This window comes from Panthera leo, chromosome E3, assembly GCF_018350215.1.
Source record: "Panthera leo isolate Ple1 chromosome E3, P.leo_Ple1_pat1.1, whole genome shotgun sequence".
NCBI lineage: Eukaryota > Metazoa > Chordata > Mammalia > Carnivora > Felidae > Panthera > Panthera leo.
In genome coordinates, this window is record NC_056694.1 from 6,607,730 (window position 1) to 6,623,563 (window position 15,834).

Consider the following 15,834-nt stretch of genomic DNA (forward strand, 5'->3'; position numbering starts at 1 on the left):
CTGGGAAAGAAAAGAGTAGGACTGAACATTACTGTTTTGCTTGCAAGTCATCATCTTTCTTCAGTTTATTCTTCCTTTTCCTACTGCAGTTATTCGTGACTTCCTCTGTAATCCTAAGAATTATTTTTTTATTCCCAATTCAGGAGCTTAAAAGTAGACCAAGAAGGGCCTGTTTTTGTGAGTGTATCACAGTGTGAGTTGTCCTGATTTTCCTCGCTGTTTATAGAGCAAGTTTTTCTCACTAGCTAATTCACTGCTGAATCAAGGCTTTGTATTTTTTACTTTCAGCATTTATAATTGGGGGATTTCCTAGTAGGGAGCATTTTGGGCTAAAGTTGTCAACCAAACAATATTTAGTCTCTCTGTGATATTATTCCTGGTGGAATTTGGTCAGTATTGAGGCAGGCAGGAGGGACCCTTGTAAAAGGGCAGGGACACATAACAGTTGCTCGGAGCCTGATAAAGAGAGGTTAACCTCTTTTTCACCTTCTCACTGATGTCCTGGGGAAGAGCTGAGCCGGCTTTGTCCTCCTCTTGCAGTTGGAATGGTCCTTTTCTTTGTTCTCTTTTTAGGTTTTAATTCAACTCCCTCACCCAGGCCTCATTCTAATAGGTGTTGGGGACTGTTCTTAGGTTCCATGCCTCGTGCAGGGAGAACGGGAGGAGACAGCACTTTGCAGAGGCCCTTGGGAACCAGGTGTTCACCTGGGGCCAGTGGAGGTCAAGCCTGAGTGGGGGATGCCCCATGGGGAAGGAGTTCAAGGCCTAGACCAAGGCACTGAGGAGCAACTCAGTCAAGACCCTGGAGCTGGGACACAAGCCTTCCAGGAGCAGGGTAAGATGCGAACAGTAAAGAAGTAAGGATGCAGAAAACTGTGCTTTGTGACCCTCCTTTACAAGCCCAGCAGTTGATAAATAAGTTATCTGTGAGCTGTAATTAGGAGTTTTCCTGATTACTTCCTTGACTTTAGTAGGAAACAGATGAAGTGAAATTGTTTTCTATACCTTGACTCTCTGATTTTTGCAGGGGATATCTGGGATTGTGCTCTCTTACCATTTCTTCTCTTCTTTCCCTCACATCCCTTCTAGAAACCTCCTGGAAATATGCAGGTGACATATAGGGGGATTTTTTAAGGGGGCAGACAAACCATATCCCTAAAAGTAATGTATGACTTCATTGTGTTACTGAATCTCAAAGAGGGTTATTCCCAGAGTGTGACCAGAGAACATGAATAGCCTTCAAGGGCCAGGGTACATTGGGTCGAGACCATCTGCCCAGTTGAGAAGAGGGTAGGTCTGTGTGGAGTCTCCTTAAGGTTCCTGGGTTCTGTGTGTCAGGCAGTGGACACCTTTGAACAAGCTAACTACAAGACAGCACTAATCTTTCTCATGCTTTTTTTCCCCTTTGCTTAGCTCTGCCAGTTCTTCAGGCTGGTTCTGGCCTCCCTCCAGTGAACACCAGAGACCAAGAGATGGCAGCTGGGTTCCTTTCAGCTGGACCCCAGGTGAGCTGTACTTCTGCCTTTCTGACGTTGCTTTGAATGAGATTCCCCAAAGTTTCCCTGCACAACAAAGCGCTGCCCACAAGTTGAATTATTGTACCTTTCTTGTTCTGATGGATATGATAGCTTTGTTTTCTCCACTTTGTCATCCTGATTTGTTGAGTTGAGCCTTATGCCTTAGGGCCCAGGCATGAGGCTCAATTCAGTTGATTTTATTGCTCTGTGACTTTTTTTTTTTAATTGACTCTGTATTACTTTTTACTGAGGAGGAAGACATTATTGATAGAAACCCCATAAGCCTGATCTAGGCAGTGGTGGTCGATCAGGAAATCAATACCCTTTGTAGATCATCTTTATGGATACTTTTGCTGCTGCTTTTCCTTGGGATCCTCTCCTCCTCCCGCGTCAGCAGGAATGTAGCTGACTCAGGGTTGGAGACTCCCTGGAACACTGAGCAGAGTGTTCCCTCTGGCCTCTACCCCGACTACACCAAGATGTGGCCTTGTTTGACTTCTTTGCCTGCCACAAATGGGGGTAATGAGCACAGTTGGGGCACTCTTGTCATGTCTACTCTGTGTTGAATGTTACCAGGGAGGTGGGAGATTTCCAGTGTGGCACCTTTTTGAAGGGGACAGTGAGTGTTTTGTTTTTTATTTTGAGAGAGAGAGAGAGAGCAGGGAAGGGGCAGAGAGAGAGGGAGAGATTGAGAATCCCAAGCAGGATTCTGCATTCAGTGTGGAGTCCAGCGCAGGGCTCGATGTGGGGCTCGAACACATGAATCATGAGATCATGACCTGAGCTGCAATCAAGAGTTGGATGCTTAACCAACTGAGCCACCCAGGTGTCCCAGAGACAGTGAGTTTTAAAGTGAAGAGTCCTTATAGAAGGAAGGTAGAAGGAAAGGGGTCGTTTGCCAGAAAAAAATGATGACTCAAATCTGGTCTAGCTAAAGCACTGTTTGGGCAAGTTTTATGCCTGTACCATTTCCTGTTCCTGTTTCCCTAGCATGTGTTTTGGAGGAGATGAAGGATGATAGCATGTTTTAATTTTTCCAGACCCTCTTTTTTGCCTTAATAGTTCTTCATGGTGTTGTGGATGATAGTGAATTTATTTTCTTTTATTACTATTTTTTTAAATGTTTATTTTAGAGAGAGACAGAGAATGTGCGTGTGCACAAGCAGGGGAGGGACAGAGAGAGAGGGAGACGCAGAATCTGAAGCAGGCTTTGCACTGTCAGCTCAGAGCCTGATGTGGGACTCAAACCCATGACTGTGAGATCATGATCTGAACTGAAGTCAGTTGCTTAACTTACTGAGCCACCCAGGCGCCCAATACTGAATTTATTTTAATACAGTATTGTTCTTAAGACAAGGCCTGCCCAAATATTTACTTCCCTTTGAGGGAAGATCAGTTTTAGATGAAGGGATAAATAGCTCTGGGTCTTGATCAAGCTTGAGGATTGAGTGGAGGCAATTGAAAAGCGGGAATTAGGTGTTGTGGTTGTTAGGGTACAACCTAGGTGTCTGCAGCAGAGACTCGGAAATATAGTAGCTCAGACAAGTCCATTATTTCCCTGTCATTAAACTATCAAGAGGTAGGGACTTGTGCTCCCAAGACCATCTAGGGGTCTGGTTCCTTCTGCCTTCTTGCTCTGTTCTTCCCTAGAGTATTATCCCTGTGTTTGCTTCCGCTTTTAGACTCTTCCTACTTTGGGATTATTTCTTTATCCGTAGCACTCTTCTGTTGTTTCAGGGGTTGGGACCATTTAAAGATATGACTCTGGCCTTCCCTGAGGAGGAATGGAGACATGTGACCCCAGCCCAGATAGACTGTTTTGGGGAATATGTGGAACCCCAGGACTGTGGGGTCTCACCTCCAGGTAAGACTGTTTCCATCCCAAAGGTAAGAAACTGAGGAGTTGTGAAAGTTACAGGTTGGAGTTCTTGCCCTTGCCCCAGATTTCAGAACCTGGTGCTACCAACAAAAGAAGGCAAGTAAATGGGTCCAAGGAAAGAGTGTGGACCCAGGGTTTAAGGAGCCGGGCATGTGCTTTCTTGTCGGGAGAGGAACCAGCGAGGGGGCAAGAAAACACAAGGTAGTTGTACTGGCTGTGATGAGACAGGTTGGTCATTAGGATTCCTGGAGCACCTATTCTGTCTCTGACTGAAGAGTACCCACGCAGGCTTGAAAGCAAAAGACGATCTTGTGTCTCGTTCCCTCAGCAGGGATTTATTGAGTGTCACTCAGGCACTGGCTCTAACTTTGCAGCTTTGTGTTGGGGCAGGACTAACGGTAGGGAAGGCTTCGGAGCACCAGGCGTGTGTACAGAGAATGCCCAGCTGCTCGATGTGGGCCCCTGTCACAGAGCAAGCAGAGCCTGGGCTGGGTCTGTCTCAGGTGGTGGCCAGGTTTTACCTGGGGTTGGAGCTGGAAAGGTGAGCCCATGATGCATATGGAAAGTGCTCACAGGAGGAGGAGCAGCAAGAGAAGGAGGAAGAGTGAGCCTGGTGAAGTACAGGGAGAGGCCCTGGCGGGGAAGCCGGGGAGGGCACTGCAGGGGCTGGAGACTGCCGGAGTGGTGGTATCTCTGCAGGTTGGAGAGGGAGAGGAAAAGAAACGTGAGTGGGAACAACCCTTTCCTCTGTTCCCTCTGCTTTTCTTTTCATAACTTTTTGAGTATGTGCTGACTGCTCATCTGTCCTGACTCCACCCCATCTGGCATTTTTCCATCTTGAAATATGTTGAGGGATAAATGACAGTATCACTGTACTGCCTTTAGCGCATGAGAGAACTGGTCCTGGCTCCACCACTTACTGTGACCTTTCTGGGCTTCCGTTTCTTCAGTCGCAAAATGGGGACATTCACAGAGCTTTCATGGCGTCGTAAGGATTAAGTGAGATGATAAATCTTAGCATTTGGTGAATATGATAGTGTTAGATACTTTTATTAGCTATACAAATATTATTCCTTTATGAGTCAGTCAACATTCATTTATTCACCCAAAAATATTTTTTTGGTATTGTGGCCAGTACTCTGCCAGTCACTATGAAGAGTTAAAGTCCCTTGCCTTTGCGATCTTAGCAGTTCATATGAAGAGTCCAAATGCACGGAATAATGATCAGTATGGAGTAGTGTAAGGGGCCCTAGAGGAGGGGCTCAGGAGACCTGGGTCCAGGACAGGGTTGTCACACCATGGCAGTGATGTGAGTGGCCAAAGGATGCCGACATGTGTTACAAAGAGATGTAAGACTTCTTTTTTTATTAAAAACAATTATTAAAAAATGTTTATTTGTTTTTGAGAGAGAGAGACAGAGACAGAGTGGGAGTGGGGGGAGGGGCAGAGAGAAAGGGAGACACAGAATTCGAAGCAGGCTCCAGGCTCTGAGCTGTCAGTACAGAGCCCGACATGGGGCTTGAACCTATGAACTGTGAGATCATGACCAGAGCAGAAGTTGGACGCCTAATCGACTAAGCCATCCAGGCGTTCTGAGATATAAGACTTCTGTAGATGGTAGAGGATGTGGAAACCTTCAGACATAACCATGCGGTTCAGGACCTCTTGCAACACAGCTGAGATGGTGGGGATACCAATATTCTAGTGCCTTGATGCCCCCAGGGACCCTCTGCTGGTGATGCTGCTGTGTGTTGGAATGATTCTGCCCTCTTATTCCAGAGGATTTTTATACCTGCCCCGCCCCCTGTCCCTGCCATCTGACTGTTCTAGAGACTCTGGTTGTATTCTTGTGCTGTTCTCACTGTTTCAAACAACCCAAGCACTTCCATAAGCATTTATGCGGAGTCTGGGTGGGCCAAGGTCCATTTCCCACGCATACTGTCTACTGGCTGTCTCAACCTTCAGGTCTTCCTGTGATTTATTCCCATGTACTTGTGGCTCCTGCATTGATAGCTGTTTTGGATTAGGCCTGAGAAACTAGAATTCTATGATACATAATACCTAGCACATACTCACATCTCCCCAGGGTCCAGCTAAGACTCGTGCATTGCATTTAGTGTCAGTTTTACTATTCGTAACACCTGAAAACTGGAAATTACCCAAATGAATATCAGTCAAGTTCATAAATAGATTACAATATATTCTGACAGTGTCATACCAATGAAAAAGAACATAGTGTGATTATAGCTACATTCCATAATATGGGTGAATCTTACAAGGATAATAATGAGCAGAAGCATCCAGAAACAGTATTTGAATCCACTACACAAAGTTCAAGACCAGGTAAAAGTCCTTTATGCTGATAAAAGTTTGAATAGCATGTTAGCCAGGGGGCGGCAGAATATAGTCACTGGAGGGGCTGGGAGAGGGCTTTCTGGATACTGGTAGTTTCTTGAACTGGATGCTTTTTATATAGTTGTGTTCATTATGAAAATTCTTTGAATTCTACAGTTATGTTTTGTGCATCTTTACTTTCATGGAAAGTTTATAGAAGAATCTGTCATAGGTGACAGCTGTGTCCTTCATATTTGTTTAGATTAGGCATGTGATGTTTTTCTTTTTGTGTTTTAACGGCCTTACCTGAAAGGACCCTTTCTGTGCCTAAGTGCTGCTTGTCATTTTTGTCTCTTTCTCTCTCCTTTTTTTTTTTAAGATTTTATTTTTAAGTAATTTCTGTACCCAATGTGGGGCTTGAGCTCACAGCCCTGAGATCAAGAGTCACATGCTATATTGACTGAGCCAGGTACCCCTCCTCTCTTTTTTTCTGTCTTGGCTCTTTTGCTTCCTAGGGCCTTCCCTTTTGTTCACCTTCCCTTCAGCCTGTTCTGTAAACAATTGTTCTGTTAATTTAGAGAGAGTGAAACAGGGATCAGAGAAAGAACTAGGAGGGTTGAGGCATTTCAGCAGCATTCACGTGCATTTCAGTCTGGTAGAAGTCAGTGACAGACCGGATTCATTCATTCATCCAGTAGTTAGTAAGCCTGTGACAGTCTCCCAGGAGACCCAGATTAATAAAATCTGGTTAGATGGAGGGAGGAACGGGGGCAGGGACCATGTGCTGAGCAAGTGTATGGAGGTTATGGAGAACTCCCAAGTAGCCCACCTGGAATAAGCTGGAATAGGTTTATAATCTCTAGGGCAGGGAGAACACCTTGAGGAATGTAAAATGGCATTTTCAACAAGGTTGTGTATAAATAAGTGCACAATAAACAAAGTGCTAATTCAGTATAAATGTGCTGAAGAGACATAGCTAAGAGAGTAAGCAGGGAATGTTTCTTCAAGGAGATCATTGAGTTAGATTTAGAAGGAAATACAAGTCTGAGTTAGAAAATTAACTGAGAGCACATTAAGATTTGGCAGACTATTCTGTAAAAAGATATGGAGAGTTTTAGCTCAGGTTGCTACAATAGAATATTATAGGCCAGTGGCTTAAAACAACAAACATTTATTTCTCCGAGTTCTGAAGGCTGAGAAGTTCAAGATCAAGGTTCCTGTAGATTCAGTGTCTGGAGAGCGCCCTCCTCCTGGCTTGCACCTGGCTGCCACCTCACTGTCTTCACATGGCAGACAGAGTGAGATTGTGGGATTGAGGGATCTATCCTGTGTCTTTGCCTCTCCCATCATGAGGGATCATGCTCACATGATTTCTGTGCTAAGAGCTCTGGTTTCCCTTCCTCTTTTTATAAGGACACTGATCCCATCATGGGGGCTCCACCCTAATGACTGTACCTTATAACTTCCTGAACAGCCCATCTCCTGATATCATCACGTTGGAGCTTAGGTTTTCAACCTATGAATTTGGGGAAGACACAAACATTCAGTCAGTAACAAAGTGGGAAAAGGTAAAGTGAAGTCTGGTTTTAGAGTCCATGAAAGAAAACTGTATTGAGGTTATTGGTCAAAGGGAAAAAGAAAGAACTGTTAATGGGACATCTTTAGAAGCCAAGTTCTAACCTAGAACTTTACTTTCATAACTGCTACAGAATTAGCTTGTATCTCCTTTGTCCTGTAGGCATTGGGAGCAAGGAAAAAGAGTCTAAAACCCAGCAGGCAGACCTCAAGGGGTCACTTGCTCGGGTGACGGCAGAGAGGTTTGGGGAAGCCACGCTCCAGAGCCCTGAGCTTGGAAGAACCTGTGAGCAGGAGCCCAGTAGCTCTGTGGGAAACATGCCAGGGCCACCTCCTCCTCAGCATGGTGTCATACCCCTGCCCGATGACCTCAAGACCCACAGCTCCTTTTGGAAGCCTTTTCAGTGCCCCGAGTGTGGAAAAGGCTTCAGTCGGAGCTCAAATCTTGTCAGACACCAGCGAACCCATGAAGAAGAGAAATCCTATGGGTGTGTCGAGTGTGGGAAGGGGTTCACCTTGAGAGAGTACCTCATGAAGCACCAGAGAACCCACCTGGGAAAGAGACCCTATGTGTGCAGTGAGTGCTGGAAAACGTTCAGTCAGAGGCACCACCTCGAGGTCCACCAGAGGAGTCACACAGGGGAGAAGCCTTACAAGTGTGGTGACTGCTGGAAAAGCTTTAGCCGGAGGCAGCATCTGCAGGTGCATCGGAGAACTCACACAGGGGAGAAGCCCTACACTTGTGAGTGCGGCAAGAGCTTCAGCAGGAACGCAAACCTGGCTGTGCACCGGCGAGCCCACACCGGGGAGAAGCCGTATGGGTGCCAGGTGTGTGGGAAGCGGTTCAGTAAAGGGGAGCGATTGGTCAGACACCAGAGGATCCACACTGGGGAGAAGCCCTACCACTGTCCAGCCTGCGGGAGGAGCTTCAACCAGAGGTCCATCCTCAATCGGCATCAGAAAACTCAGCATCGCCAGGAGACCCTGGCACAGTAAGGATGCACCTTTTTTACGAAAGGAAGGTGCTGAAAGGTGTAGGACCTTTCAGGATCGCCAAGTGGAGGGAGATCCCATTGGAGGATGCATTCGTCTTTCCTCACTGAAGGGCTTTGAGGAGGGAGTGGTAGAATGATAGGGTGAGAAAGGCACTTTGACCCATTTTCTTTCCATTTGTTGTCAAACAGAAGCAAGGCGATGCCTGATTTATTTTGAGTTTCCAGAGAGCACAGCTCCTCACGTCTCTTATCCAAGTGGTGCAAACTGTTTTTTACTGTCTTTTGGGAAATTACATCCTGAACTTCAGTTCAGGTTGAAGTTTTTCTCCTTCATTGGGATGTCATGTACGCCTCGAGCAAGTCTGACAAAGTTTTGTCCCATGTTGGCAAGTTACACCTCATTGTGATGAGGGCTGTATCGACCTGCAAAATCATTAGTTCAGACTCTGCCTCTCTTCTTTTCCATTTAACAAGTATTTATTGAACAGCTACTGTGTCTGGTGCTGGGAGCACAGTGGTGAATGAGGCACCTGAGATGTGAGCCTCCTGGAACTGGTGATTTAGCAGTGGAAACACACACAGAACCATTAATAGCTCCAGACATTCTAAGTTATGTTTGTGGTACGTGCTGTTTGAGAGGGTAGTCTTCTTCTGGTGCTCACTCGTTCTGCCCTGCCACTCAGGTGCTGGATCTTCCCCTCCCTAGTTAGGATCTCTCAGGCAGCCTTGTTTATTTTACTTTATTTTTACCCCCTTTGTCTCTGTAACAGCATACCCTCATTTGTATAGTTTCCCCATTATTCCTTGTACTGTAACAACTATCCACCCATCCAGTAGGAAATTAATATTTTGCTATTGATTACCGAATAAACATGAAAGTATTTTAAAAAGTGTTCAGTTCTATATAAAGATCTAATTAAATAAATCTGAAAGATGAACTATTAATGCACTGTATTTGATGGCATTTTACAGCATATAAGATGCTTTTTTTTCTATGTTCACTTTATCATTCCACACGTATTTATTGAGGCCCAACAGTGTGCCAGGAACTCTTAGGTGCTTGCCATATATCAGTAAATAAAATGGGAAAAGTCCCTGACCTCGTGGAGCCTATGTTTTAGTGAATATATTTGATCTTCAGAACCTCCTAAGGTGGAACCCATGGGTACTCCCATAAACTCTCTGGACCTGGGATCTGAGCCTTTGTCCTTGGTCCTTGTCAGTGTCTTGCCTTGAAATGCATTCGCCACCTACCTCTTGCTACCGGATAGTCTCTGTCAATACATCTAGATCCTTGTCATCTGAGAGGCTCTCAGTTGCCAACTAGGACTGATGAGGTAGTAGCAATGTGTTTTACATAAGTGCCAATTCAAGCAAAATAGAGATGTTTGTAGGCATTTAAAAATACTTAATGAGAAGATACAGTATTTGTACTGTTTACACTTTCTTATTTTGCCATCACTAAAAGGTTTCCTTTCTGTTTAAAATTCTGTTTAAAATATCTGTGTAATGAGCATGGACTACAATGCAGTGTTGTTGTAGTGCTATGCTTTCAAATGCTGGACGCTGGGTGAGTTTGTTTTTTGTTGACATGGTACTATAATTATAAGATGTGATTTGTTTTGTGGTGCCTTTTAATATTAGATTCTTTTACTCTAAGGTTTTTTTCTCCCCATTTTTTTATTGTAAATCAGATAAATGATGACTTCAACACAGTTGTATTACTCAGTCTACTTTGAAACACATTATTTTATCACATATTTCTTAGATAACTATGGTAGATAGCCATGATGTTTAATTTTGATTTAGCAGATGATTTCCTGGCCTCTCCACTGTCTCCATGAGCCTCTAGTAGCCAGGCCATAAATGTATCTGAGATGTCATCCACTATCTGAGACACTAGGCTGCTTCTCCTTAGCAGTGTTGTGATCCAGATGCAGAATCAGCTCTTTTTTCCCCACTTCCCAGACAAGCTTGGCAAAGCTTGTAGCCAGCTAGCAGCCAAACCCAGGGAAAGGCTTTTCATGAGTCTCTGGCTTCTGGTCTGTAGGACCTGGGGGCTGACCTGGCTTGAGCTTGGCCTTCTCTAGGAGGTCCATATTCCAAAGCTAGGTGAGGAGTGTTGGGCCACTACAGGCTGGGAGCTTGCTTATCAGTGGTCTTTCTGTTTACCTGAATTAAATGGTTAGATTCTTTTTGATAATATGCTTAGCCAAATAGGACTGTGGGTTTTCAGCCAGTTGGAATCTCTTCAGAGAAACTCAGGTAGGAGCCAGGCCTTGCTTTTTTTCTTGGGCGCCTGTATCTGCTTTGAGACCAAAGTTTATGGATGATGCCTCAAACAGCCTCAAAAAATTTTTTCCATGGAATTTTAGTAGCATGTATTTTTGTTATGTATTCAAATGTTAAATACTTTTCTGTATTTTTCTATTTAGAGATTTTTTTATAATAGAAAATTTCAGACATATATAATGAATCCCTATGTATTCATTATTTGGCTTTACCCATTGTAAACTCCTAGCCGATCTTGTTTTATTTCTGTACCCTTTTCCCTGTCTTCCTACCCTACTGAAGTATTTCAAAACAGCTCCCAAATACTGTCTATAAATATTTCAGTGTGTACCTCTGAAAGGTAAGAACTCCTTGAGGGACGCCTGGGTGGCTCAGTCAGTTAAGTGTCCAACTCTTGATTTTGGCTCAGGTCATGACCCCACAATTCGTGAGATCAAGCCCCGCGTTGAGCTCTGTGTTGACAGCGTAGGGCCTGCTTGGGACTCTCTCTTTTCCTCTTTCTCTGTCTCTCTCTGCTCTTTCCCTGCTCGCACTTGCTCTCTCAAAATAAACTCTTTGCAAAAGAAAACCCACAATACTATTATCATACCAATAAAAATAATTTCGTAATTTGCAATTGTTTTCTTAAAAAGCACATACTTTTAAAAAGTTTATTTGAATTAGGATCTAAATAAGATGCATAAATTGTAATTGGTTGCTTTGTCTTCTAAGTCTTACAATGTATAATTCCTATTCTTTTTTCTCTTGAAATTCATTCATGGAAGCAACTGCATTTATTTATCCTGTAGAATTTCTTGTCTTTGAATTTTGCTGTTTGCATATCCATGACGTTATTTAATATGTTTTTTTGCCCTCTATATTAACCAAAAACTTAAAGGAGTAACCAAATTCATTTCTTGTATTTTGGCAAGAACACATTATAGATGATGGCATGTCTGGTTGTTTCTCTCTGATGTTAGGATCCTAGATGTATTTATTTCATAAATTCTATAAATGATTCATTTATTAGCTGGAATGCCTCTGTCAGAAATTTTTCCTCATTAACCATTAGGTTTCTTAGATAGAGTTCATACAGGAAAGGAAATGCTTGATTCGTCTTTTTGCCTGTTTTCACAATAATGATCTGGTTGCTTTGTTTTCTGTAATTGTGATAGGTATTTTTTCAATCAGAATACATTCATGGATTTTGGATTTACAGCCAGTCCACTGTACTTCTTGATGCTCAGATCATTTCACTTTTGGTCATTGGGAGCCTTTTCAACTTGCCTCCTGATTCCTTTTGACATAACTCTAATCATTTTTGATAGCTTCTTTATTTTCTGATAGGACAGGATGTTGCAAACTCCTCTTGTACATTTCCTGCTCCCTTTGAGAGTGAAGAGAAGTGCTATTAATTATGCCAGGACAATATTGCAAAGTGGGACTCCAGGACAGACCGGGATATTTGGTCACCTTATATACAGCCCTCATTGTGTGTGATTGGGTGTCTGTGGTTTCTTCACCCAACTATAATGTTGGGCAGTTTCAGGGCTGGCAGGTAGTGTGTCCCATGCTGCTGTGATAATGAAGAGTGCCACTCCAAGGGGTATGACCTTTGTAAGAGAAACCCCTTTTTATACCTTGGGTGGTGACTTTCTGCCCAAGGTCTGTCCTGGGGAGCTATTGCATTAAACATTTGCTTTTCAAAATGTATGCCATGAATATTATCAGCAGCCTGATTAACTATATTTCAGTACTTTCAGGTCCTCTTTTATTCCAGCCTAGGGGCAATTTGAAGAGCCCTTGTTTCTTAAAAAGTAAGTTGGTTTCAAGTTCATCATGCAACACAGGCTGACTTTATCTACTTCTGAGGTGAGGAAAGTAACTATCAGGAACATGTTTCTCTAGAGTCTACTTGCCCTTTTATTTTTTTATTTGTATTCTATTTTTAATTTTTTTTAAAGTTTATTTATTTTGAGAGAGAGTGTACATGAACGAGCATGTGAGTGGGGGAGTGGCAGAGAGGGGGAGTGAGAGAATCCCAACCAGGCTCCACACTGGCATTACAGGGCTGATACGAAATTCAAGATCATGACCTGAACTAAAATCAAGAGTTGAATGCTTAACTGACTGAGCCATCCAGGAGACCTGGTACTTGTTCTTTTACAATTTAGCCAGTTTCTCAGCCTCTGCACTACTAATATTTTGTGCCAGGTAGTTCTTTGTTTTTGGAGGCTGTCCTGGCTGTTTTGTGCATCAACCTACTACATGCTAGTAACACTCCCCAGTCATAACAACTAAGGAGGTTTCCAGACATTTCCAAATGTCCCCTGGGTGGCAAAATTGACCCTTGCTGAGAATCACTGCTTGTAACATTCAGGATAATTGCTGTTGCGAATGAGATGTTTTGTTTTTTTCTAATTTAAATTTTAGTTAGCCAACATAGAATACAATATTGATTTCAGGAGTAGAATTTATTGATTCATCACTTAGAGCATGCAGTGCTCATTACAACTGCTCTTCTTAAGTACCCATCATTCATCTAGCCCATTCCCCCCCCTCCCCCCCCCCATTAACCCTCAGTTTGTTCTCTATCTTGTTAAGTAGTTGGTTTAGTGAAAGAAAGGACTGGCATTTCAAGGACTAGAGCTATTTCCTGCTAAGCTTAATACCCCAGCCTAACTTTCTAGAGAACAAAGTTTTACTAGAGATCACTGGGATTAAATGTAGTATTGCCATGTAGAGCCAAGAGCTATTGAGATAGAATCTCAGGATAGAGGCGTGGAAACTCTAAAACCTAGGTGGTTTCTATGCAGGCAACCTGGCTTATTGCTTTGGGTTCTTTTCAGGCAAGCACCTGCCACAGAGCCTCTATATCACAGAGAACTTTTGCTTGGGGCCTAGATTCGCCTTTCCCAGTAAATGCATGTGTGTAGTGGGGGCCACTTAAACTCAATGCAGCCAATGCCAGCCTTTTTTCCTTCATAGTAAGGTCCTCAAGGCACACAGTAGACAGTAAATATTTCAATGAAAGTTCTGGATTTCTGCCTTTTTTAGTAGCTAGAATGGTCATAAGAGTGCCTGAGGAAGAAACATGACATCTCATTGCCCCTAGTGGCCCTTCTGATATGGCTGACATCTCTAGCTGTTGTGCTACCAACTGCAGTCACATCGAATTCACTTAGAAATGCCATAAGCCAAAGAAATTCACTGGGGCTTCCTACAATTTTGTATTCCTATCTTATTTTTTTCCTTTTATCTCAGTTTCTGAAGGACACATTTCTAAAGATTTATCATGTCCAACCTATCCCCAGTATTGACACATTTCAATAAAAAATTTCAGTAAAAATTTGTTCATGACAGGGAGGGCGGGCAACGTTCTCCCTTGTGTTTGTTGCTGGGAATCTGAACTGCTAAGAGTGAGGATGGAGAGGGTTGGGTAAGGCAGGTGTTGTCCCTTGATAAACAGAGGGACTTGGGAGGAGCAATTCCAGTTTCCTGGAAGGGTGAATGGGCTCCAGTAGAATGGCTGCCATTGCTGCCACATGCTGTAGCCATAGCTCTGTCATCTGAGTGGCCAGAGACCAGGAAATGGCTGTACTCCCAAGAGCTCACCTCATATGTTTTCCCTTCCTTAGTAAAAACCATAATCTCTGGAAAAGGTAGTAGATTAACCTTTAGATAGATTGGAAACAAAGAGGTGGCACAAGTCTATACCTTGTGACTCCCACCTCTGGGAGCTATTTGAGTATTATGTTATCTCTGTGTCTGTGAAACAGTTGAGGACAATCTGATCTACATCACCTAGAGATTTCATTGACTCCTGCAAAAGCTCAGCCTATTGTATGAACAGGAAAAGTAGAATGAACAATAAGTGGTTTCTCATCAAGAGCCAGTCTTCTTACTAGGTTTCTCCAGTCTTTAAGGGTTCCTGCTGCCTGAACTGAGGTGCTAATGGAAGGACTGGAAAGTAAGAGATGGAAAAAATCCCAGCACTTAAAACAGTGTGGAACTCATTTGTAAATAGACCAATGGAATAGCAGGAAAGTTTGAGAAATAGCCCTGGCTCTGTACTGAAGAGGTTAATTTTTTTAAAAGTCACATTGGTATAATTGGATAGCTATTTGGAGAAAGATAGAAATAGACCCACTTCTCACATCATATCCAAGAGTGAACTCCAGATGTATCAGGGATGTAACTAAAAAATGAAACTACCCAAGTACCAGAAGACACTGTGGATGAATTCCTCTAAAACATGGGTTCAGGGAAAAGACTTTAAAACTATGGCTTAAAATCCAGATGCACTAAAAGAAAAGATTGGTGCATTCCTACATAAATATTTTGAGAATTTCTGAATGGCAAAAACCATAAGCAAAGACAAATGACAAGTTGGGAGAAAATAGTTGCAACATAACACAAAGTTCCAGTATTTCTAGTATATGAAGAACTTTGTAAAAAAATGAGTTAACCCCCCAAACAAAACAACCCCACTGAAAAATTGATAAACTAGAGGTCACAAAAAAAGATACCGAAATGGCTATTAATGATATAAAAAGATGTTCACCTTGGCTCAAAATAAACTCCAATTAAAACTGCACTGAGAGATTTCTTTTCCATCACATTGGCCAAAATTCCAAAGCTTGACAATACACACTATTGATGAGTTTGTGGGGAAACAAACAGGAATTCTTACCCATTGCTAGCAGAATGCAAAATAGTGCAGCCTCATGTGGGGGAGAATTTAGTAATAGCTAACAAAATTATGGATGAATTTACTGTAAAGATATCCCTCTAACAATATGAAAATACACATGCACAACATTATTCATTACAGCATTCTTACTGCAAAAAATACTGGAAGCTGCATAAATATCCAAGATAGGTGACTGAAAAAATTATGACACATCCACACAATGTAGTATTGTGCAAATTTTAAAAACATCATGGGGCATCTAGGTCGCTCAGTGGGTTAAGCATCTGATTCTTGGTGTCGGCTCAGGTTATGATCTCATAGTTTGTGAGTTCAAGCTCCACATTGGGCTCTGCGCTGGCAGCATGGAGCCTCTCTTTCTCTCTCTCTCTCTGCCCCTCCTCCACTCCCACTGTCTCTGTCTCTCTCAAAATGAATAAATACACTTTAAAAAAGTAAAAAACATTGGGTCAGTTTTCACAATTGGAATATGAATCTGGCTTAGGTAGAATCATATCAATGTTAAATGTACTAATGTTGATAATTGTGTTGTGGTTATGTAAGAGAATATCC

The 15,834-nt window shown here is 42.8% G+C and overlaps 1 protein-coding gene across 4 annotated transcripts in view; it reads left to right on the forward strand.

Moving 5' to 3' along the window:
* The window catches only part of ZSCAN25 (zinc finger and SCAN domain containing 25), a 14,593-nt gene extending 3,592 nt beyond the window's left edge, over nt 1–11,001 (forward strand). For 3 of the 4 annotated variants that reach the window (XM_042922664.1, XM_042922665.1, XM_042922667.1), the window contains 4 exons: nt 634–835; nt 1,414–1,505; nt 3,255–3,381; nt 7,469–11,001. In XM_042922664.1, the coding sequence (XP_042778598.1) occupies nt 634–835; nt 1,414–1,505; nt 3,255–3,381; nt 7,469–8,301 (1,254 nt within the window). In that variant the 3' untranslated portion in view covers nt 8,302–11,001. The remainder of the gene's footprint in view (nt 1–633; nt 836–1,413; nt 1,506–3,254; nt 3,382–7,468) is intronic. The other variant, XM_042922666.1, reaches the window with a different exon arrangement.
* Nucleotides 11,002–15,834: the final 4,833 nt, after the last annotated feature.